Source organism: Microtus pennsylvanicus, chromosome 10 (genome assembly GCF_037038515.1).
Source record: "Microtus pennsylvanicus isolate mMicPen1 chromosome 10, mMicPen1.hap1, whole genome shotgun sequence".
NCBI lineage: Eukaryota > Metazoa > Chordata > Mammalia > Rodentia > Cricetidae > Microtus > Microtus pennsylvanicus.
The window spans coordinates 80,502,729-80,527,470 of NC_134588.1; the positions used below are offsets into that span (position 1 = coordinate 80,502,729).

The 24,742-nt window shown below is 47.2% G+C and overlaps 1 protein-coding gene across 7 annotated transcripts in view; it reads right to left on the reverse strand.

Annotated features, from left to right (window-relative positions):
• Arhgap22 (Rho GTPase activating protein 22) overlaps positions 1-24,742 on the reverse strand; it is a 156,830-nt gene that overhangs the window by 76,742 nt on the left and 55,346 nt on the right. For all 7 annotated transcript variants that reach the window (XR_012912090.1, XM_075988743.1, XM_075988742.1 and 4 more), the window contains one exon: positions 21,860-22,059. Coding sequence is in view for 6 of the 7 variants with exons in the window: in XM_075988743.1 (XP_075844858.1) it covers positions 21,860-22,059 (200 nt within the window). In the remaining variant the exon portion in view is untranslated. The remainder of the gene's footprint in view (positions 1-21,859; positions 22,060-24,742) is intronic.

Genomic DNA, 24,742 nt, shown 5'->3' on the forward strand with positions numbered 1-24,742 from the left:
AAGCCCCAACCAAACAGGTCCTGGGATTGTCTTGAGGGGAGTGTTCAAAATAAGCATTCACAGGGTCCTACTGGCTTTCTTTTAAGGGTGTGGGACCAGGCCCAGACCCTTTGATCCTGGAAGGGGCCAATCTCATAGTCTGTGCTACAGTGGCACAGTCGGATGAAAGTCTATGGGCACACAGTGAGAGCACACAGCTCTAAGGCCCTTTCTCCTTTCCCCGGGACTGAACCCATGGGCACTGGCCATTGGTACATCTGCTCAGCCTGCCTGTCTGAGCTCATCCCCAGGAGTTACAGCTGGCTTCGCTCATCTCTAGCTCTGGCCTCCAGAGTTTATTGGTATAGATGACTCATGAGCTAAGAACACAGCATTCTGTCTGTCTTCAGCAAGGCCCCACAGCCAGGACTGTTGCTGTCTCCACCATAGCACCTGCCCCAGCTCCCCCAGTTACCAAATTCTAGAAACTGCATTCAGAGAACAGAGCTCTGGGAAATGGGTAGGACAAGCCCAGCTGAGGGGCTTTTGGGAGGGAGTATATTTCAAAGACAGCAGCAAATTAAAATGCTTACTTAAAGATCCATCATCTACCCGGACAGTGATGGTGCACGCCTTTTATCCCAGAATTTGGGGGGCAGAGGCAGGCAGAGATCTGTTAGTTCAAGGTCAGCCGGGTCTACATAGTGAGTTCCAGGACAGTCAGGAATACACAGAAAGGCCCTGCCTTAAAGCAAACAAGCAATAAAAATCCATCATCTATGTGACATATTAAATGCAAACCTCAGAAGCTCCTTAGGCTGAAGAACAGCAATTCAGCAATGAGCTTCAGTCCATCCCATGTGCCTAAACCTCACAGTGAGTAACTTGGGGTGCAGGAGTTGTCTGAATGCAGAAAGTCCCCTGTACCAGCCTCTGTGCATGTTGGTTATCTCTTGCTATCCAATACACCTAAAACTTAGTAGCCTGAAACTTTGGCACTATTTTGTCAGACAGCTTCTGTAAGGCAGGAATTTGGAAGCAGAGTCGTTGGATAGTCTGCGGCTTTATAAGGAGACAGTCAAGTCCAGAAACCTGAAGGCTTGAAGAAGACCAGAGGTAGGTTTGCAAGTTGGCATACTCAAGAAAAGCTGTAAAACACACCCAGCCTCCCGAGGCACAAAGGAGTGTGTGAGTGACAGACCCAGCTGGGGGGATTATCCATAATTCAGCTCTCCAGAGGAAAACATACTTAGAGAGCTTGGAAACAGGAACCCGGAGAAAAGATAATTTTAAAAAAAAGATTTGTTTATTTATTATGTATACAGTGTTCTGCCTCCGTGAATGCCTGCAGGCCAGAAGAAGGCACCAGCTCTCATTCTACATGGCTGTGAGCCACCAATTGGTTGCTGGGAATTGAACTCAGGACCTCTGGGAGAGCAGCCAGTGCTCTTAACCTCTGAGCCATCTTTCCAGTTTCCAGAGAGAAAAGGTAATTTTTAAAAATGGGCAGAAGGGCTGGGAATGAAACTGAGTTGACAGAATGCTTGCCTGGCGTGATCAAGGCCCTCGGTTTGACCCTCGAGGCTAAGTTAGCATCACTTCTTAACACTAACTGTGATGGTGCTTGCCTGTAACGACAGCCCTTTGAAGGTGAAGGCAAGAAGGTTAGAAAGTCAAGGTCACCCGCGACCCAGGCCAGCCTGGGTTACATGAGATCTGTCTTTAAACCACAAAGCCCGTAAGGCAGCACGTTAGCGAGATGTAGGTCGATTTCACAAGAACAGATTATGTAATCACCTTTAAAGAAGGGGGAAGACTGAAAAATGTTTAGAGAAATGGTCAGAAACAAACCCTCAGATTCATGGACTCCAATAAGCCTCAAGTATAAGAAACAAATGGAACTAAAATGTACACATCAGAATGAAAAGGCTCAAAGACAATTATGAAAAGGAACCACTAACAGGAGCCAGTAGAAAACAACATTGTTTGTCCAGAGGGACAAGAAGGAGGAGGACAGTAGACGTCTCACCAGAACAGTGCCAGCGAGAAGCCAGCCCAGCAATGTGTATTTCTGTCCATGCGCAACTACAGTAAAGCAACAACAGCAACGCAACCAACCTCACATTCTAAATATAGTGGAAATGACCTTCAAAAGTGTCGGTTAAATAAAACCCTTTAAAAACATACAAAGTCACAGGGATGGAGAGATGGCTCAGTGGTTAAGAGCACTGGCGGCTCTTCCACAGGACCCGGATTCAATTTCCAGCACCCATATGGCAGCTCACAACTCTCTGTAACTCCAGTTCCAGGGATCTGACACCTCACAGGACATACATACAGGCAAAACACCAACACATATAAAATAAAAATGAATTTTAAAAGATATATAAAGACTGAAAGAAACAGTTAGAGACAATCAGTTGGCAGGAAAGGATAAAAATGAGAAAGGTACCCAGTCTCTAGACTTTTTTTTTTCGGTTGTTCGAGACAAGGTTTCTCTGTGTAGTCCTGGCTGTCCAGAAACTTGCTCTGTAGACCAGGCTGGCCTTGAACTCACAGAGACCCACCTGACTCCACCTCCCAAGTGCTGGTATTAAAGGCGTGTGCCACCACTGCCTGTCTGTTATTATTTTATTTTTATACATGTATTCATTGTGTGGAGAGGTCAGGGGATAACTTGTTGATTTGGCTCTCTGCTTCCAGAAAATTTACTGATCTAATAAAGACTCATAGGAAAGGTGCAGGAAACACAGCATACAGAATCAGTTACTTTTCTACATACAAGTAATAAACTTGCTGAGAAATTAAAATAAAACCATACCATTCAGCCATAGCTTAAAAATGTAAATACAAAAGCCAAGCAGTGGTAGCACATCCCTTTAATCCCAACACTTGGGAGGCAAAGGTTGGTCTGGTCTAGAGAGTGAGTTCTAGTACAGCCAAGGTTATTCAGAGAAACCATCTCCAAAAACCAAACAACCATTAAAAATAAAACAAACCAAACAACCATAAAATAAATACAAATACACTGTGTTCATATATGAGCTCCTCAAATAAAAATGACAAATACCTAGGAGTAAACCTAGCCAAGAGATTAAAGGCCTCCACAATGAAATGTTAAGATAATGGTAATGTAGCTAGAGAGGTGGTTTGTTTGGCAAAGCGCTTGCTGTGCATGTTTGAACCCATTTAGAAAAACCAAGCATGGTAATGCATGCCTGCAATCCCAGCGCTGGGGCGGTAGACACAGGAAGAGCCCTGGGGCTTGATGGTCCGCCAGTTTATCTGAATCGCCAAGCTCAGGTTTAGGGAGAGACCACGTGTCAAAAAGCAAGGTGATAGCAATTGAGGGAGACCTCACTGTCAACTTCTGCACACACATGTGGGTGGAAAGTGACAGAGGAGGACACCCCTTTAGCCTCCATGTGGAGTCTGTGTTAACACACACACACTGCAGCATTAATATATCCGCAGCTCTCCTGACCCTCTTCATGGGACAGAACATGTTCATTCGTTTAGGTGATTATCACAGATACATTTTGAGGGGAGCCATCTGTTTGGACCACTGGTCTGTGACTCAGCTTCATGTATGTATTGCATAAAATCTAATGGTAGCTCAAGTACTTTCCTTTTTTCCTTTTCTTGTGACACTGGGCCTTAAACCCAGGGCCTCTGGCACCAGAATGCTGTGCAAGTATTCTACTACCGAGCCACACCCATACTCCCCGCAAACCAAGTAGCTTTGATTAAAGTCTGGTGTATAAATTGAAAAACACAGTAATGAGATTTCAAAGACAGCATGAAGAATGTAAAATACTCCAATAATTTTATATGCTATCACAATGAAATAAAAGCATTTTGATATGTTGGCATAAATAAACCAAAACTAAAAGGCAACTCAACAGAAATATAGGCTAAAGATGGCTCACAACCATCTGTAATGAGATCTGGTACTGCCCTTCTGGCCTGTAGGCACACATGCAGACAGAATACTGTATACATAATAAATAAATAAATCTTAAAAAGAAATCCATAGCATAGTAACCATGGTTTGAGTGTTGAGTCTCCCCCACATTTCTATGTTGGAATATCCCAAATATCAAAACTAAGAAGTGCGGGCCTCTGGGAAGTGATTAACAGTGTGGAGCCCTCCAGAGTGGGATCAGTGACTTTAGGAAAGGCGCGTGAGGGCCCCCACAGATACAATGTGAACGGATGCTCACACTGTAGGATTTGCAAAACATAGATACATCCTCCAGTACATACTAAACTGTCTCAAGACTCCTTATAAAACCCAGCACAGCGAAGATGCTAGGTAAACAGTTGACATAATACTGTTTGGAGAAAAGAAAACAAAGAAAAAAAGGCTCCACATGTTCATACAGGCATAGAGACTTGTCTGCTCCAATGTTGTTATTCTGCAGTCAGGCAAACACGCACAGTCTTCAAATATGGAGGCCAACTGTGTTCAGGGAGGGCACAGAATTCCTACACGTTGAGGGTGGGGGGGACGGTGAGGCCCTTTTCGCGTCCTACCCTGTAATGTTTGCACCCAGATAAGAACATTAAAATAATATTCAAGTTCAAAAAAAGGCAGTTAGATAATTGAAGGGCTGCTCAGGCCTGAGGAATGGGCTGTTGGCATGTGTCTCCTCCCATCACCCATCACCCATTCCCCGCACATCCCCCTTCGTGTCAGGATCAGGCCAGCCTGCTCAACCCTTCCGCAGTCAGAATGTCCATCCGTCACTCCCATACAGAGACTGATAGCCTCGTCATCTGCGAGCATTTAGTGGGGCAGGCCTCTCAACTCCCCTCACACTAAAATCCTTCAGCCAGAGTGTGCACAGCGGCAGAACTCTGCTTGCCTGTCTCTAGTCAAATGTCACACCCAGGACCTAGCTCGTGAAAGACAGATAAACGTCACATCTGTGATGGGACTCACATGGAAACCACCAAGGTTTTATCCTTAGAGAGGTCAGGTCTCAGTCCTGGCCCACTGTTTACTGATATTAGGTACTGGGGCTAAGATTGCTTTTCCTAGTGTTTCCCTCTCTGTGGAATGTTGGAGAGGCATTTTCCTCTAGTTGCCTCTGATGGGATGGGGTACTCAGAGGACCTGGGTTGGAGTCGAGCTACGTAGGTACCAGAACCTCACAAAAAAAAAAAAGACAGTATCGAACAATCTTATCATTGTGGCTTGGAAGTCACACTGAGCCTTCAGGGGACGCCTGTATCACCCAGAGTCTCGGTTTCCTTCTCAGTAATGTGGGGCTGTATGAGGATTTCCTGAGCCAACTCTTGGGCATCTCCAGGCCCAGCACCTGGAGAGAGGACTGTTGTGATTAGTGAGAGCTACACGGTCAAGTCTGCTTACGATTGAATGTTGTAGGATGCAGAATATATGCACACGCACGAATGCTTAAGAACCATCACCAGGAGAGATGTGGAGATGGCCCAGCAGCTAAGAGCCCTGGCTGCTCTTCCAAAGGATGAAGGTTTGACTCCTAGAACCCATACTGGTGTCTCTCAACCATCTATGACCCCAGTTCCAGGGAGTTTCCAACCAGCTCTTCTGGCCTCTGCCATCAATGCACACATGCACCACACAGACACCTAAGCGGGCAAAACACCCACACTCATAACAAAAATAATCTGTAGGAAAAGTTCTGGGGTTTGTAATGTAGTGGCATTGGTCTTAAGAAGATGACTTCATGGGCTCAGGCCTGATTTTCTGACCTTTAGACATGAAAATATTTCTGTGGGTCCCCCATTACCATACTTCATGTGTCATGAAACAAGGTAGGACACAGATTTGGGGAGTCTGAGGTGACAGGATAGGGTCCTTCTCTAGAGTTTATGATACTGTAGGGACTCCCTGCCGAGCCTGGGGGGTCTGCAGCTCCTCCACTTCCCTGGATCCGGGGTTTGCCCTAGTGTTGAAGCCTTTGCGATCCTAACTTAGCTAAACTTAGCAAAGGGAGGCTCCCTGGGAAGTCTTCATTTCTCACCGTGACTGTGTGAAGTCCCTGTAATGAAGGTGGAAGATAAGCTCCTCACAGGCGGAGTCTTCCAGAAAGGCAGGCTGGTTTTCGAGAGCAATCGCTCAGGTTCCTTATCTGGGGTAATTCTGATGGAGCCTCAGATCCATCTTCAAAATTTCAGCCATCTGACATATAGCCAGGAACCAGATCTCTCTGAACTCGACATAAATAATCCAAACATGAAGGAATCTCATTGCCAAGTGGGGAAGCAGCCTCCCTCCCTCCTTATCATCCAGGTCCATGGCCAGGAGCCATCACCCTCCACAAGACAGAGACCCGGGCAAAGGACAGAGACGAATGAGTGTTTGGGTGAGACCCTCCCATTTCTGAGGAGAGGGGGCACTCCCTGAGGAGTGGGGGGCAAGTCAGTTGTCTGTCTTTGCTAAGACACTGTCTTGACAGTTCAGATTTCCCCCGGACTACGGGTGTTCTCCCACCTGCATACCAGAACCGGTCCAGGGAACACTGTATTCCACACAATGTCTTGGGGCTTCTTTGGTTTTATCCAGAAAAATCTTAGACCTAGTTTGGAGTGTTCCTTAGGATCAGGGTCCCAAGAACAGACTCTTCTGTGGGGTTCTCCATACCTTATAATTCCCCAGATGATCATTTTCAGCCCAGTTCTGAACCACTGGAAAATCAGGCTGAGAATGAAGCATGAGTCTAGGCATGAGGCATGGGTAGAGAAGGCCCTCAGATCGCAAATAACAGTCTCTCCCAAGGCCCCAGAAGGTGCCCTTCCCAAGGTGGGGAGGTCCTGGCTTATTGTGCAATTAGTTATGTGACAGCTCAGAGGCTGAACTCTAAGCTAGACTCCCCAAATTGTGTGCCCTGATTCACCCCCAAGTCACTCTGAAGAATTCCCTGCAGATAGGGGTATTCTGCTGGCTGTGGATGAGCTGTACCAATGACCCCAACAGCACTCTGGGAGTTCCCTCTCCTTCCTTGGCCTGTCACTGTGAGGGCATTCTAATGCCTGTTGCATGTTGGGAAGAGTGTGTATGGACCCAGAGCCCTTAGGGGCAGCTTGAGTTAGAGTGCTGAGTTGGGTCCCAGGGTGCTATGCGGCTAGTGTTGTGGAATGCTAAACCAGGGATTGCCTAAACTCTCTAGTGTTTAGCCTGCCCAGCAGGAGGAAGAGAGGCAAAAGGGCATGCTATTTTGTAATAGGGTGGAGAAGGGTGTAGAGCCATGAAATCTCTATCTATTATAGTTTTTGAGAGGTCTGAGGGTGGGAACACCCGGTGAGATGAGGTTAGTGGACCTGGAAGGCAGTGGTGTCCACTTCAACGTCAAGCACCCTTTCAAACATGACCATGACCTTCTCTTTCTCTCTCTTCCCTGCTGGGTCAACCTGGGAGGCCACAGAGACAGCTGAAGCCTAAGCCTCATCCACAGCTGATGTTGCTCCATTAAAAGGTAAACTTTTGGTATGTTTATCAAGACGATCTCAGAGGACATCAGTGTTGGTTATTTTAACTAAAGAGATACTATTTTGAGAAAATAAATATTGATGTTGTCTTGAACTACTTACCCCCCACACATGAACACACAAACACGCACGCACACACGCGCATACACACACACACACAAATTTTGAACAGTAGCACTATTAAATATTAATTTCCATATTGGTAAAGCTTCTTAATAAAACAAAAATTCCTTCTTATTCCATTTCATTTTCTGCAGTTTCAGTTACATTTGGTCAACCATAGTCTGGAAGTACGAAGTGGAACATTCCAGAAATAAACATTTTAAAAAATATATATGTATATATATACACACACAAAATTATACATACGTATATACATAATTATACATACATATACATACATATATATGTATGTATGTATAATTTTTGTATTTTCTTTTGTTTTTCAAGTCAGGGTTTCTCTGTGTAGCCCTGGCTGTCATGGAACTCACTATAGATAAGGCTGGCCTCAAACTGAAGAGATCTGCCTGCCTTGCCTCTGCCTTCCAAGGGATTAAATTAAATAGCTGGATGAACTAACTCTCAAGCTCCAGGAAGCATGTGACTATTGTCTTCTAGCATCGCCATGGGGTACTCTGCCCTCCCATCTTAGTTAGGGTTTCTATTGCTGTGATGAAACACCGTGACCAAAAGCAGCTTGGGGAGGAGAGGATTTATTTCTCTTATACTTCCACTTTAGCCAATCACTGAATGAAGTTAGGACTGGGACTCCAGTCAGGAACCTGGAATTAGAAACTGAAGCTGAGAGCCTATGGAGGAACATTGTTTACTGGTTTGCTATGGCTTCCTCAGCCTGTTTCCTTACACACCTCAGGTCCACCTGCCCAGGGTGGTACTATCCCCACAGTGAGCTGGGCCCTCCCACACCAAGCACTAGTCACAGCTACACCCAGAAGACTGCTTACAGGTTAGTCTTATGGAGGCATTTTCTCAATTAACATTCCCATTTCCCAGATATCTAGGCTTATGTTGAGTTGACAGAAACCGAGCAGAACACTCCCTGTGAGCAACTCAGCGGCTGTCTTGGCTCTTAGGTTGACTGACATGCGCAGTAGCTGGGCTCAGGTAACCCTTCCTTAATAATGGCCTCAACCATGAAACTGAATTATAGGATGATATTTTTAATTACTCTATTTTATTGTCTATTGCTATTAACTTTATCACATATTTATACATGTAGGAAAATGCCTGGTGCATGTGGGTTTTAGACTATAGTTTCAGGCACTCCTGGGGGTCTTAGACTGCATCTTCTGTAGTGAAGGGGACCAGCTATACTGATTATTACTTTGCTCCTAGGACTGGATATTGAGAACTAAAAAGTAATAGAAGGCTGGTCCACCTATTTGCAGTATGCTATTGGGGACAAGAGTCAGTGGACAATGTCTGACTCTGATGGTTTGCAGGGCACGACTCTGGGATCCACCTTCAATGGTCAGGAGTGTCCCCAGCAGCCTGAAAATTTGAACTGTAAAATTGGGGAAAAATCTGCTAAGGGTTGATATAGGTCCAAGGGGGTATCATGCCCTCCTGGCCTATTGCAATGCTAATGCCCGGGGGAATATGGTATTGTTGGTGGGGATGCTACTGCCCCATCAGTGGACAGACTGGCCAGAGACACATGGGACAAACACAACTGTCCCTCACGAAACGTCCAGCCTGTGATGGCCTAGCCAGGGTAATTTGGGTCCTAGGAGTATGGAAGTAACTCCGTTTCTTTCTTGACTCTCTGGATAAGGTAGAAGGTGCTTGTCTCCTGACATGCCTAGTGTTTCAAGTAGAGGAGCTGGGGGAAACTGAGCTAAGCCTAGTCCCCCCTGCCGTCTGGTGTGTGGTGGCAACGTCACAGCTGAGGCAGCTGACTTCAGAGACAACAAACATCCTCAGGCATCAGCTCTGGGCTTCTCTGGAATTAGGAGGCTCTTTGCCGGCCATCTATAGCTTTCCAGAATTTTCTCTGATGTAGGACTCAGGTGGACATCCGTGTTAATTTCTGTCCCTGTACTCTGCACTCATTTCTGAGAGGCCAGCCTGTGGGTTTGGTACCAGAGCTGGAAGCTCTTGGTGGTGCTGTCTTGCTTTGGTCTCTCACCCATGGGGACACACCCTCCCTTGGTTGGAAATGTTTCTATCCCACAGGGTTTCTGGAAAGCCCAGCAGCAATGCTGATGCCCTGGGGTATATTGGGCTGCTGAGAGGGAGGCCGCTACACTATCAGTGGACAGGCTAACTGGAGACACACAGTATAAATACCTTTACACAGATGTCCCCAGTTGTGCCACCCTGATTTGATGAGTTCGCTGCAGCCAAGAGCACCCGTTGCCTTTTGTGGGGGCAGATTGAAGTCTTCTCTAACTTTTGCAAACACTGCACACTCTTTGGGAAATATACCTATTTTTCTTGGCAGCCCAGAGAAGGCATCAGCTTGACAGAAGCCATCTCCAATCACCTAAATTATGCTGATCAGTAGTCTACCAATGCTTTAAAGAACGGCTAAACACTAATGCAGCGTAAGTCAAGCTCAGCGAAACAACGAGCAAGGTATCCTTCCTGCAGCCCCAACGCCATCCAATTCACTTTTCTGCCCAGTAATTGACAAAGCCCATGATTTACCAGACAACCTTCCAGCTATTACCGTAAATCAACTGGGTTCAACTTAAAGCCAAAGGATTGATCTACTGTGAGAGGCACTGGAAGCTCCATGCTGAATTAAATTAGCAGACCAAAAGGAGGGCACTTCGTTTTTATGAATGACCAGGGACGCTGGAGGAAACACAAAAGTTGGGGATTGGTTTTGTTGGAGAGGTCTTGTTATGCAGCCTTGAATTCCTGGTCCCCTACTCCCACTTGCCTCAGCCATATGACACCACTCGGCGTTCACAGAGGTCAGTTTTAGAAGATAAAGTGGTCGAGAAGTGACAGTTCCTTTCCTATAGGAGGGGCAGCATATTCGCATATAATTATTGATGATAGTAATTATCATTATTATAATTATAATATGTTACCAGCTAATTCCACTACTGCCTCCAGAGATTCAGGAAGGTGCAAGAAAAGTTGTTTGATTATTTATTTGTTTGTTTGTTTTCAAGACAGGGTCTCACTGTTTTGTTTAGCCTTGGCTGTCCTGGATCTCACTCAGTAGACCAGGTTGGCCTCAAACTCACAGAGATCCACCTGCCTCTGCCTCCTGTGTTCTGGGATTAAAGTTGTGCACCATCACTGCCTGGCCAAGACAGGTCTTAAAGCAACTTCATTTATGTCTTTTTCTTGACATGGTACAGGCAGGGGAAATTTGTTCTAATGAAAATTTGTTTAAAAGTGAGCTGCTGTGGTTGCCAATTTGAATTTAGTAAATACAGCTTTTTTTAAATATGTATGTATGTATGTATTTATTTATTTATTTATTATGTATACAATATTCTGTCTGTATGCCTGAAGGCCAGATGAGGGCGCCAGACGTTTTTACAGATGGTTGTGAGCCACCATGTGGTTGCTGGGAATTGAACTCAGGACCTTTGGAAGAGCAGGCAATGGTCTTACCCACTGAGCCATCTCTCCAGCCCCTAAATACAGCTTTTTTTAATTTAACTTGCTTGACTAGAACTCAGCTTTTGATATGTATAGACAGCAGGATTTATGGTTCTTAAATGGCTGGAAACTTAGAAGACTCTCATAAAAACCATAAATTCTCAGATTTAGACCTAAATAACTGATACTTCTCTTTTTATAAGAGTCTAGCAATTCTTTACAAAAGAGACATTTGAAGTTGTCTCCAAGGGTATTTTAAATGAGGAAAAATCCACAGTTTAATTTTTCTCTGCCATGCTAACAGATACCTACTGACAGCCAATTAGCTCAAGGTCATGTTCACTGCCAAATACTACTTGTGGGAACTGCCAGCTCCAAGGCCCCCATGGTGTCCACTATCAACTTCGTCTCCTCTGAGACTCTCTCTCATCAGGCCTACCATGGAGCCCAGGGTCCAGATGCTCTATACAAGATGGCAGCTGAAGACCAGGATGTCACCCACAGCTGGAACTCTGGGAAAAAGTGCCTGCCCTGGACAGATCCCGAGCTCACCAGCTTTTCCTCTGGTACCAGTTTTGACTCAAATCGGATGTGGCTTTGGAAAACTGCACTAGTTTAGCTAAATCCAGGTCTTCATTCCTTGTATCCCTTTTGGCTTTGAGAGTCGGAAAGGCCCTTGGAGACCATCTCTGTTTAAACCTCCCCACTTCATCAGCCCCAGAGACTGGTGCTCACCTGCTCCAATAAGCCACACAAAGGAGTGGAGTGGTCATGCCCACCAGGTCTGCTCCTGTTTTCCTGTGTCTTATAGAGCATTCTTTCCAAGACTTCCTTGCCCCAGGCAATGTACTGAGTTGTTTCTCTGATCTGTGGAAGTTCAAGCTCCTCATCTTCCAGGATCTCTGTTCCTGTCATGCTGAAAATGCAGGGCTTGAGGGACTACCTTTCTCCAGATGGACCTTGTTTGACCATGGCCAAGCTCATCAGGGCTTCTGCTCTCCTGTGACAATTTGTATGTATTTGTAATATGACTGGGCCCTCGTTAGATTTTTCACAACTATATCTCACTATTAGTTTCTTCTGAACTTTCAACTAATTCAAACCCTTAACTCTTCACTTGACTTTTTAAAAATGTGAGCTGGGTGGTAATGGTACATGCCTTTAATTCTAGCACTCGGGAGGCAGAGACAAGTGGATCTCTGGGAGTTTGAGGTCAGCCTGGTCTACAGAGTGAGCTCCAGGACAGGCACTAAAGTTACAGAGAAACCCTGTCTTGAAAAACCAAGAAAAAGAATGTGACTGTGGATGTGGATGCATGCCACGTGTGCAGACACCCTCGGTGTCTGATAGCCTGGAGCTGGAGTTACAGGTGGCTGTTTGCTGCCCGATGTGTGTGCTAGGAACCACGCTCCAGACTTTTGCTACAGCGGCAACCTTACTTAACCACTGAGCTCTCTCGCCAGTCCTGACCTTGCTTTTTTATCTATCTATCTATCTATCTATCTATCTATCTATCTATCTATCTATCTATCTATCATCTTTAAGATATAATCCCACTCTGTAACTCAGGTTGGCCATGAATCTTCTGCCCCAGGCAGCTGCCTGCTATGCGGCTGTGTGAGTGACCCTATACCACGCCCCGTGGAGCAAAACTTTCCTGAGCCCTGCTGCAGAAACATAATTCCCTCTTTCTAGGCCACTAAGTTTCAGGGTTCTTTGTTCTACACCAGTGAATAACCACAACAGTTAAGAAATGATTATGCCCACTTTCCAAGACGTGCAAAATGTGCAGATCCTCTTCTAGCCAGATGGGAAAACTGATGTCACGTAGAACAAGGAGGAAAGTACTGGGGCTACAACTCCAAGAAAATAAAGTGTTTCTAGAACCTATTCTTTCAATCACTGATGCGGCATGCCATTTATGATACTCTTGAAAACCAAAGGAACAAATAATGTGTTTGCAGAGCTGCAAGGGGCATCTCTGTCAACTGGCAGTGACAGGCTGGGAGTTCTCTCCCTCCACACTGCCCCTGTCCTGCTGTGATCTGTCCAGACAAGTGAACAGTTTAGCTTCTTAGGGGTGGGAACTGGAATGCATGCAGCATTACTTCTGGGTCATTCTAGTGGCCAACTAGTCACAAGCCCAGCTTGTATTCAAGAGGAGGGGAGATGCCATCAACTTGCTGCAGAAAGCAGGGCATGTATCCAGGGAAGGGGAGAATGCAGGTGGTCAGCCTTGGAGACTACAGAGCATGCATGTGAACATGCATGTGAGCAGGGAAGGGAAGAATGCAGGCGGTCAGCCTTGGGTACTACAGAACATGCATGTGAGCAGGGAAGGGAACAATGCAGGCCGTCAGCCTTGGATACTAGAGAGCATGGGACTGGGAGAGCCAGAGTCAGTGGACAAAGCTCAGCTGGGAACCTGGCCTGATGGCCCACAGAATCACTGGTTTTCAGTGCTGTCCATGACACCGATAACATGACAGAGGCAAGGTCAGGGGCACCTGCCTGTCATGAACCCCTTTCTGTTGGCTGACTTACTAAAGCCTCGTTGGATGCAGTTCACTTAGGCAGGAAAGGATTTGTTTGGGCTTACAGATACAGAGAGATAGTCAACCATGGTGAGGGGAGTGTGGTGCAGTGGTTGGAGCTGGAAGCTGGCTGATCACACTTTCCACCCACTGGCAGGAAGCATAGATGGGGAGCAGGAAGTGGGGTGAGGGTATAAACCCCCGAAACTGGCATACTTCCTCTAGCAAGGGTACCAAGTATTCAAATGCAAGACCTATGGGGGATATTTTTTACTAAAAGATGTATTTTTATGTGTGTGTGTGAGAGAGAGGGGGGTGAAGGAGAGAGAGAAAGAAAGAAACCAACAAAGAAACAGCAAGAGAGAGTGTGTGTATGCCAAATGTGTAAATGTGTGTCCCCACAGAGACCAGAAGAGGGCATGGGATCCCTTGGAGCTGGAGTGACCAGCAGCTGGAAGCTCCTTGACCACTTGACTTGAGAGCTGGGAACCCAACTCAGATCTTCTGGAAGAGCAGCAAGTGCTCTTAACTGTGGAACTATTTCTTCAACCCTTAACATTTCTTTTTCATTTAAATAACAACAAACGTCTTCTCTGGTTATGAGCTAGTGAGCTTGGAAGTCCAAGTTCAGAAAGCTACCTTTTTCTCTGCCCCCCCCCCCCCAGATGTGGGGCACTGGTAAGGTACCTTGCTGAAGCCCAAATACCAGGCATCCATGGCAGGTGTCCTGATCAACTTCAACTGTCAAGGTGACACAACCTAGAGCCACAAGATTCTTAGCTGAGCAACTGTCTAGATTAGACTGGTCTGTGAGCATGTCTGGGCGGGGGGACTATCTTGACTGTTAACTGATGGAGGAGGACCCAACCCATGGTGGTCCCAGCAGGTGGTCCTAGCCTTCATAAGAAAGCTAGTTGTGTATAAACTGGCTTCAAGTCAGGTAGCAAAGTGCTCCCTCCCTGGCTCCCGCTGTGGATGCCTTTGGCTGAGATGAAAGGTCTCTCTCTGCCAAGCCCAGTTCTCACTGAAGTTGTTCTGGCTTTTAGATGCTTTTGGGGCACCCGTCAGCCTAGGCAAGATGCCATGCCCCCACTTCCCTCACCTGAATTTGAAATGTTCCCATGTTGGAGGTGAGGTGGGAGGGAGGGGTTCCCAATGGCTTTGTGTTGAAAAGCTTGGTCAATGTTGGCCCCAGGGAAATGGGGCACTGGTTATATGTTGGAAATTCCTTATGACTTTCAAGCTATGGAATTGGATGACCATCCCAACCCCCACATAAGGTTCCCTGTTTCGTAAATATTTCTTAATCCAATTGAATAATATACTTAGTTTACTATACCTAACACATAATTAATATTGTAATATTAAGATTTTTTTGTGTCTTTTAAAATGAGTTTGAGGCACGGAGACTGTGGCCGCACACACAGGACCTGAGCAGGCTCAAGCTAGAGGAGGTTCCAGCTCTGAGAGGAGAAAGTGGACACAGGACAAGAAGCTATTTGCAACTGATACTTCTAGGAAAGGAAAAATGAATTTTCTCCAAAGGAGTACCATTGGGAATAGCAGCCACACTCCAGGGCAGGCTCCATGGCGCTGGCCAACACAAAATGAACTCCTTGTTTGCTCGTTGTGGGAGTTTTGTTTCATTTTGGCATGTTTCGTCTTATTAGTTTCCTTAAAGATTTCTGATTGTGTTAAAGCTCACTCCCACTAGAGCCCCTGTTTCCCATCCATCTTGTCTTCTCTCAACTCCAGGCTTTTGTGCTAAATTAAATCAAACTTTAAATCAATTTTCTACTGCTCCTTACTGCTCAGCCTCCTGCCACTTATTATCCTGGAAAAGAGGAAAGAAAACAAAACAAACAAAAAGGCAAAAACAGAAACCCAGCCTGCTTGAAAATGGCTTCTCAGATGTCCCGACCAGAACCTGCAGCTGCCTGAGCCACGCTGGTGTCCCTCAAATGCCACAGCCTCCCACACTCTGCCCTGCTATTTCCAGTACCCACAGGCCCTCTCTCCAGGGCAAGCAGGGCTTCCTGCCCCGCCCCCATCTCCTGTCTGTACCCTCCAGTTCCCGCCTATGCTGCTGAGAATGACTTCCCCGGTGATGGAGTGTGAGGTCCTCAACCACAGTGGATTCCCCAACACAGGGACAGAATGAAGGCCCTGCTCCCAGGTCGAGCCATATCCAATTTTTGGCTAATAGCTGCTGCTTCTGTTCTCTGTATGACTAACCTCATGCTCTGGCCTCCTGGCTCTCCCTGAGATAGGCTCCCCCACACACACTGTCCATGGCTACTTCTGAGCACCAACATTAGGTCAAGACCTGCTCTTCAGAGCCCATCGTGTGACTCGGTGGTCCTTGGTGGCTCCGGTGACGTGTCTAGTCTCTTACCACCCCTTTCTAATTATCTGAAGATCACTTAGGCTTGTGGCTCTGTTCCATTCTTTTCTTTGATTTTCATTGTTTTCTCTAATTGGTTAAGTTAAAAGTCATTAAAAAGGTGGATGTGAGTGGACAGACCGCTGTGAGAAATTATAACATGACACTGAAATCTCAGTGGCCACTGTCCTCCCATTCCCAGGTCCGCTGTCCTCCCAGTCTAGGCCCGCTGTCCTCCCAGCCCAGGTCCGCTGTCCTCCCAGCTCAGGTCCGCTGTCCTCCCAGCCCAGGTCCGCTGTCCTCCCAGCTCAGGTCCGCTGTCCTCCCAGCTCAGGTCCGCTGTCCTCCCAGCTCCCTCCCAGGTCCGCTGTCCTCCCAGCTCCCTCCCAGGTCCACTGTCCTCCCATCCCAGGTCCGCTGTCCTCCCAGTCTAGGTCCGCTGTCCTCCCAGCTCAGGTCCGCTGTCCTCCCAGCTCATTCCCAGGTCCACTGTCCTCCCAGCCCAGATCCTCAGTCCTCCCAGCCCAGGTCCTCAGTCCTCCCAGCTCACTCCCAGGTCCTCAGTCCTCCCAGTCCAGGTCCTCTGTCCTCCCAGCTCACTCCCAGGTCCTCAGTCCTCCCAGCCCAGGTCCTCTGTCCTCCCAGCCCAGGTCCACCCCCAGCCTTACCAATCTAGCTTATTTGTATTTTCAAACTCCGTATTAATTATTTCAGTTTTATTTCACTGACTTCTAAGAGCAAAGTTACTCAAGGATTAAAATAGTTCTCCACCATGCCTGCCACAAGACAGCAATTCATTCCTCCCCCGCCACTGTCAGGATCAGCACTTTCAGTCTCTTAAATGGGATTTTCTTTCTTTTCCCAAATACCATGTTTATGTTACTGCATCTTGGCACAGTGTTTTAGCCATTATCTGGAGGATTCCAAGCACAGCTGAGACCTGAGACTGTGCCTCTAGCCTCCTCCCGCTCTTCCCCCTTCCTTCACCTCCCTAGCGCTGTCTGCTTCATCAGCCCCACCCTGCGCGCACTCCACCAGTGAGAAGCTGGCTCATGGCAGTATTCCTCTGAGGACACATCCTCTCCCTTTTCTCTCTCCAGAGCTCCTGATCCGATGGTTTGTCTGTCACGCTTTTGTCATTTCTTTCCTCTTTTAGGTGTCCCAAGTTGGAAGTCTCACTTCTGACCTCCTAGGGAAGGTTTTGTTCTCTGTCTCTTCCGGGTTCGCAGTCTTTCTCAGAGGAAGTGAGGGACAGTTCTCTGTTGTTGGGATGTGCTAGGGATTGAGCTCAGAGCCTGGCACAGGCTGGTTAGTATTCCTTCTCTGAGCTGCATCCCCTTGAAAAGGGGTTCACTACGTTGCCCATGCTGGCCTCGAACTTGTGATACACTGGCCGTAGCTTCCAGAACAGCTAGGAATTCAGGCCTATACTACCAGGCCTGGTAAAGAATTTTAAATATGGAGCTTCTCCCCTCTGGCATTTCTGTTTCTATGGCTGACACCTTCTCCTTCTCCCAGCCTTCCTCGTTTTCCTCCTCCTCCCTCTTCCTGTTTTCGTCTGAGTTTCTTTTGCCATCTGGCCTTTACTGCTAAGAGGCTAAAGTCCTGGAAGTTTGATGGGTTCCACCTGGGCCACTGTCCTCGCAAGCCCCGGAAGTTCTTCACTTTCCTCTCTGGACCAGGGAGGAGGCTGCTCCTAACCAGAAGGCCCTGAAAGCTAAGTGTGAAGTGAATTTTTTTTTGAGACAGTCTCTCGCTGAACCTGGAGCTGGTGACCTGATTCAGCTACATTGGCTGCCTAGCAAATGCTGGGACCCACCTGCTTCCTATGTGGGGGCTGGGGATTGAACTCAGGTCATCACAGCACCGGACTGAGCTGCCATCCTAATCCTCTGACAGCTTTTGAAGCTGACTCTCACTCAACCTTGGCTCTTGGTCTTTGCTCCTCTTGTTCTACATCCAGTGCAACTAGTTCCAGCCGGTTGGGACAGGCCTATTCTGAAAGTCTCAGGCTCCTGTGCAGCCCTCAGCCCTGCCTGGGATCCAGGTCAGTCAAACACACCAGCTGCCTCTGGCCAGTCTGCCCAGCATCGGAGGCTGTCTCCCTTGTCTTAGCTCTGACTATAGTTGTAACTTGTTAGGGAGTTGAAGCAGTCAAATTTGATTTTCTAAATCTGCTGCCCTTACCTAGAAGGTTGGATTTTACTTCATTTTTCAATAACTAGGAAGAAATTTTGAAGTGTGTGTCCCCCACCTCAGGTCCTGATTTCAGGGACCCTGCTCAGTCTGCTTCCTTTTTTGTTCAAAGGTCCTGGTGTAGACTTCCCCCATTTGTTTTTCCTCTTCAAGACAGGATTTCTCTGTGTAACAGTCCTAGCTGTCCTGGAACTCACCTTGTAGACCAAGCACGCCTCAAACTCACAGATATCTGCCTGCCTCTGCCTTCCAAGTGCTGGGATTTAAGGTGTGCACCACCACTGCCTGTCCTCCCACCTCCCCCCATTCTTTTGCTTATTTTTGCTTCTCATTTTTAGGCCCAATCTCCCCAAACTTCCTGTCTTTTAAGAAACAGATAATTCTAGTTTATTCTTGTTTATTATGAGTGCTAAAATGTCAGCACCTACTCTTGCTGTCCTGTGGCTTGCTTTGGACTCTTTCTCTGGCGCTACGGTTTTTCTGTCTTGTACTTGCTGTTTCCATTCTGGTCCATCGCTGCTCAGTGCCAAAGAGACACACAGGTTAAGGCCTGAGATCACTAAAGTGAGTCTCCAAGGAATGGAAACGCACAGAGCTGGACACCAAAGCGCATGAAGAAGCTTCATGCCATGAGAAAACATTTCGAGCAGAAGTTGAAATTACAACTCAAAAAAGACAAATGATACAGTCCTGGACCCCTTCCCTGGCGAAAGTGCAGAGTCTGCTGACTAGAAAGCCCAGAGCATGTTCTGCAGAAGGCTGGAGGGATGAGGGCAGATGTCGGGCTCTGGAAAGCACCCCTGCTTGGCCTTTTATGTCTGAGCTCATGTGAGCCACCTGCCTCATCTCTGTGCTATCAGTTGCTGGCCCTCCTGGCCTAGGCGGGACAAAGGAGAAGAGATAAAGGCTTTGAAAGGGAACGAGGGAACAAGGACATGGGCTATAACTGATGCTTATCTGAGCTCTGGGCAGTATCACAGGCGGTTGGATGTACCCTTTCCTGACAATTACAACAGCTGGCTCAGGCTCTCCACGGAGAGGGACCAACTGCTGGGCCGGGCTGTCACTGTGAACAGTGAGCAGGGCGTATTTTATGGGAACCAGATACTGAGAATTAGTCTATTACACATACTTCATGAAATTAGATAGGGATCTGTGGGTTGACTGTGACAGCAGTTGGAGATCACACTGTAGAAGCTAAATGTCATATTGGACTAATAGTGGCCTTGCGATTAGGAACAAGGCTGCTCCAGGAGTCAGAGTTGGTTATGGAACGTCGGTTAGGTCTCCGTACCCTGGAAGGGTCAACAGACACAGAAAGTCACAAGAGGAGTCTCGAGCAGAGACTGGTACCTGTTGGGGTAGGCTGGCTCCTTTCACAGATGTGCCGTTCTCTCTGGAGATAAAGGACCTGCACTGACCTGGGGTGGGTATAAGGTTACTATACCCTTATGCATCCAGGCCAGTGAATGGGGGATGTGGTTACTATCGTTGGATTAGCTGCTCTCACTAGAAGCTGTCAAGGTCTGGATAGATGGCAGCAATGGGAAATCTGGGAGAGACGTGCTCTAGAGCCGTCTGATTGGAGGTAGGGATGCCTGGTCCACTACAGGGTATACAGCAGGGAACACACGGGAGAGCCTGGAGTAGAGGGATCTTCACCCAAGTGAGGGGACCTCAGGGCTGCCAGCACCTAGCATCATGCGACATCACAATGAAAAACTTCCAAAGGAAGCAAGGCAGGTTGAGTCGAGCAGGGGGTGACAACAGGAGTCCGGTGTACAACGGTGAACTTCTGGTAAAGAGCAGCTAGCGGCTTCATTTATTGGGCATGGCCTCATCACAGCCGGGTCACACAGACACCAAAGCAGGGTGCTCTGCAGACAGCTGGGCCTGCAGGACTGGAGCCATCTAATCCTTGCAAGAGGTAAAGCCAGGAGTCTGCAGCCATGGCCTCTGCCCCCTTGCATTGAACCTCTATGGATCATTAATATTTCTAGTTATATCTAGACTGAAATGGGCAAATTGTGTCTTCTTGTCATGAGCTGCTAGACAATACTGCTTATGTTTAGATTGCCCCAGGTATTATAAGCAACCTGAGGATGGTTTCAAGTTTGTGGGAGGGGATACAAAGGCTACATGTGAATAAATAAATCATTGTACACAGGGATTTGAACACTGATGGAAGGTTCTGGAACTATCCCTGCAGATAGTGTGGGACAGCTACTATATTCCCTGGGGAAAGAATACAGAAGGGATGATAACATGTGCCAAGCCATACCCCCATCAATGCTCCAAGTTGGAAAGGACACTCAGACCCCTTTATTCAAAGCCAGAAGTCACAGGGCCTTGGTATACAGGAGACCGTGAATGTCTCAGTGGTCCCGCAGCATGGGAAAGACCAAATGGTCCATGCAAGCAAGATGTGAATTTGGGTGCAGGAGGCTGCCAAGTTCTGTCACACCGGTGTTGAACAGTCTGAGAATGTCAGAAGTGTCCGTTTGGCTTGCTTATATCTTTTCCGTGTCCCCAACACTAGCTTGAATAGAAACAGAGCAGAGGTAGGCTTCATCCCACAGCCTGCAGTAATGGAAGGAGCTGGCTACAAGTCAGTCACTTGGTGGCTTCACCTCATGTATTCCAATGGTTACCTCCACTCATGGTTTCTATTCTGTGGTAGTTACATTACCTTGCCTTTCTGAAATATATCCACACTCAAAATGAAAACGTATTGCACGCTAATGCGAATGAGCTTAATCCACTGAATTATATGCTTTAACAATGGATACTATGATGCCATCTATGTCATGCAAATTCTACAATAAAAATAAATACATACACAGTTAGAACTGCTTTAGGGCCACATAGGTAACAGCACAAATGGACAAAACTCATGAGGGTGGAGCAAACTACAGTGAACAGGATGAAGGCGGCTCTAGTCCAAACTGGGAATTCCTGATCTCATCAGTCCAGTTTTACACAGGAGGAAAGCGAAGCCGTGAGTTCAGCGGATCTGAAATGGATTGGAAGTCCATCTAGTGTGCTCCCTGTAGGGTTCGGGGCAGTCACCCTTTTTTTCAACTTGGGTTTTATTTGCAAAATAGAACAATATTACCTACAGGACAGGGATGATACTGGAATCTAATTGCACAGCAATTCTATAACCAAGGGCCAGACTTATCACACTGAATGCTGGATGCTTAAACCTGAACCAGGTTGTCCACAGGCCTCCTTCCCCGTGAGAGAATTGAGGCTGGTCTGAGTGGATCACCCAAATGGGGAGGTCCCCAGTAGTACAGGGAATACCCCTATTTGAGGCAGAGGCTGCAGACGTCGAGTCACACAGGGATTCAGATTTCAGTGTCAGGTTAGATTTGTCTGGAGCCCATTTTCCTGGATAATGAGAATGAAATATGTGCACACATGTCTTTGTCGGAAGCGCTAAGCCGCTGAGCAGAAGACGGGAAGTGCCGCTTCTTAAGCTAGGCGGGGATGTACACTGCCAATGTGAAAAGGAACCATTTTCATCTCAGAAGTTGGGAGTGTCCTTTAGAAAAACAAGCTGTGATATGGGAGCATGCACAGGGGTAAGACAAACTTGAGTACTGTCCTTGTTTGCACTCACACGCAAAGCTTAGCCCCCCCCCCCCCCCCCCCCCGCTGTCCTGGCACAACGCCCATGGGACGCAGGACCTTCACGCCTTACCTGGGGCTTGCTCTCATCTTTGTCTTTGTAATAGAAGAGTTGATCACCACGCAGCACGAACCATCGCTGCTGCCAGTTCTTCATGATGCTCCTCTGCTTCTTCAGCCAGCCGGCCTTGAGTACAGGGCCCAGCTTGTGGGGGGCCAGGGGCCTCCCCGGGCTCCGGTTCTGTTCCCCCATCACCAGGCTCTTGGAGCGAGCTGGAAGCCAAGAATACACAGTGAGTGTGGAGAGACCTAGGTCAGCCTTGCAGCCCCCATCTGCTCCCCACTGGATCCCAGGCTACCCCAGGACCAAGGCCTGGGGCCCAGAATGGCAAGACAAGTTGGATCCACTTTCCGCTTGGATTTCTGGGGCATACGCCAGAACACTTCAGAAGCAGCATGGGTTTATGTACTTGCAGGGAGGTATACAGCCTTCCTTCATGAGTTTCTGCTCTGCCACTGGGATCCAGAAGTCTCCACTTCCCTGGGTTTATTCCTTACGGATAAGTCTCACCCAGGGCCAAAGGTCCTTATCCTCCACATCACTACTCTACTAGCGCGGACATTTTGTTTTGTGTTTCTCTCCCATTCAGATCTTAGCTCTGGCTGCTGGTGATGTCCGACGCAGCCTTTCAGACTGAATTCAAAAGAGCCACCTCTTGGCCATTGGTACTGACCTTGCCAGCCTTGTCACAGCAGTGCTTTGACTGAGCAAGGAATGCGGCCACCCTTATGCTGACCTCCTACACTAAGGGAGAACGGTGACCCCACACAGTGTGCTTTTCCAGAGAAACTAAAGAGAAATTGGAGGGGTGATTGGGAGCAGCACAGCCTTGCTCCTTCCCACAACACAGCCACCACTGTCTTCCAGCAGCACCAGGCACAGGGGTGAACATGTTGTATTTGTATTTCAGATGGATCTGCATCCTGCTCCCATCTGGATGACGGGCCTAGACCTATGCTGCATGATACAGAATCACACTTAACCCTGATCACTGTTTAAAGACATTGATCTGTCTGGTTATAGATTTGCCTTTCCTACATGTAATGTTTCTGCCACATACCACCTGTGGACTTATAGAATCCTTATCCACAGTCATGATAGTCCACACGGTATTGCTTCGGACCAGGATACTCAAGTCACAGCCAGAGAAGTGTGGCAGTGTGCCCTTGATAATAGGATACACAGGTCTGACCATGTTTCTACCGTCCTGAAGCAGCTGCTCTGATAGAAAAACGAAATGGCCTTAGAAGATGCAGTTACAGCCAGTTATGTGGCAGTAGCCTGGAGGGCTAGGGCAGGGCTCGGCAGTATATGCTTCGAATCAGCGTCCATTATAGCGTGTTGTTTCTCCCGTCTCCAGGAATCGAGGGGTGGAAAAGGGAAGAGTTCCACTCACGATCACCTCTAGTGACCCACTTTTCCTAGTGACCTTAAGTTCTGCTGGCCTAGAAGTTTTGGTTCCAGAACAGGGAGCACTCCTGCCAGGAGATATAACATTCCATTGAACTGGAAACTCTGTCTTTACCTTGGCCACTTTGAGATTTGGATGCCCTTAGGCCAACAGGCTAAGAAAGGAATAAGTGTTAGGAGGGGCGGTTAATCTAGACTACCAAGCAGAAATTGGATTATTTCTCTCCAATGGAGGTAAAAAAAAGATTATGTCTGGAGTAAAGGAGTTCCTGTAGGCCACCTCTTGGTGCTTCTATGTCCTGTGCTTCATTAAAAATCAATGGAAAACTGCAACAGCCTAATCCAGGGCAGATGGCAAAGGGCACAGATATTTAAGGAATGAGGGTATGGGTCACTCCTTCAGGAAAAGAGCCAAGGCCTGCTGAGTTCTTGCGGAAGATGGAGGAAATACAGAATGGGTAGGAGAGAAAGGTGGTTATAAACACCAGCTAGGGCCATGTGACCAGAAGCCAGCCAGGTTTATAACTGACATGGTTCTGCCATATTTTGTTAAGAAAGTGTTTGCACAGATATTTGTTTTCTTTCCTTGATTTCTCGATCATGTAATGTAACATCAATAGAGAGACTATCAGTGGTAATCAGACTTAAGTTTTACAAAAAGAATTACTAGAAGAACATCCCTTGGCCAGGCAGACATCTATGGGCTCCTAGATCTTATCAACTGACAATCAATATTAACCATCAAAAGTCCACCACTTGTCGATCTGATACCAAAGATACTGTGTTAAAGCTCTAATCTTCACCCCTCATCATCACAGGCTCACGGCTATCTCATAGTGAAAAATGCATCCAGTCCAACTTCAAACATCCTCACAGTTCTAATACATCAAAGTGTATGCACAGAGTATCTTCTGAGACTCGGGAAATCTAACTGTGAGCGCCTATAATATCAAAACAAGTTACACACTTCCAATGCACAACGGCACAGAGTAAACATTCCTGAAAGAGGGGTGTGAGGATATGGCAAGGAAAAACTGGACCATAGCAAGACCAAAACACAGCAGGACAAACATCAGATTGTGCAGCTCCATGTCCGTCACTGGGACTCAAAACGAACCATCTAGGACTAAAGAGTATGGGAAGCATTTCACCTCGAGCTCTGCCATAGCTCTCTCAGGCCAGCTCCAGTCTGCGCTTGCACTTTTCCTTGGAAGATCTCTTGTGGCCCTAATATCTCCAAAACCCTGAGTCTCACTTCAACAAGACTTTATCTTTACAGTTTCACACAATGGACCCTCAGGGCCTCACTGCAAAAACTATGACTCCCAGCATACATTGTCTGGCTTCAGCGGCCATATGGAAGCGTCCCTCAAGTGACATTCTCAGTTTCGGCTCTCCTCTGAAATTAATTTGGATTTTCAGCAAACAAAGCCTCTGATCTACGGGTTCTTATCCTTAGGGCACCTTTCATATTGTTCTTGTACA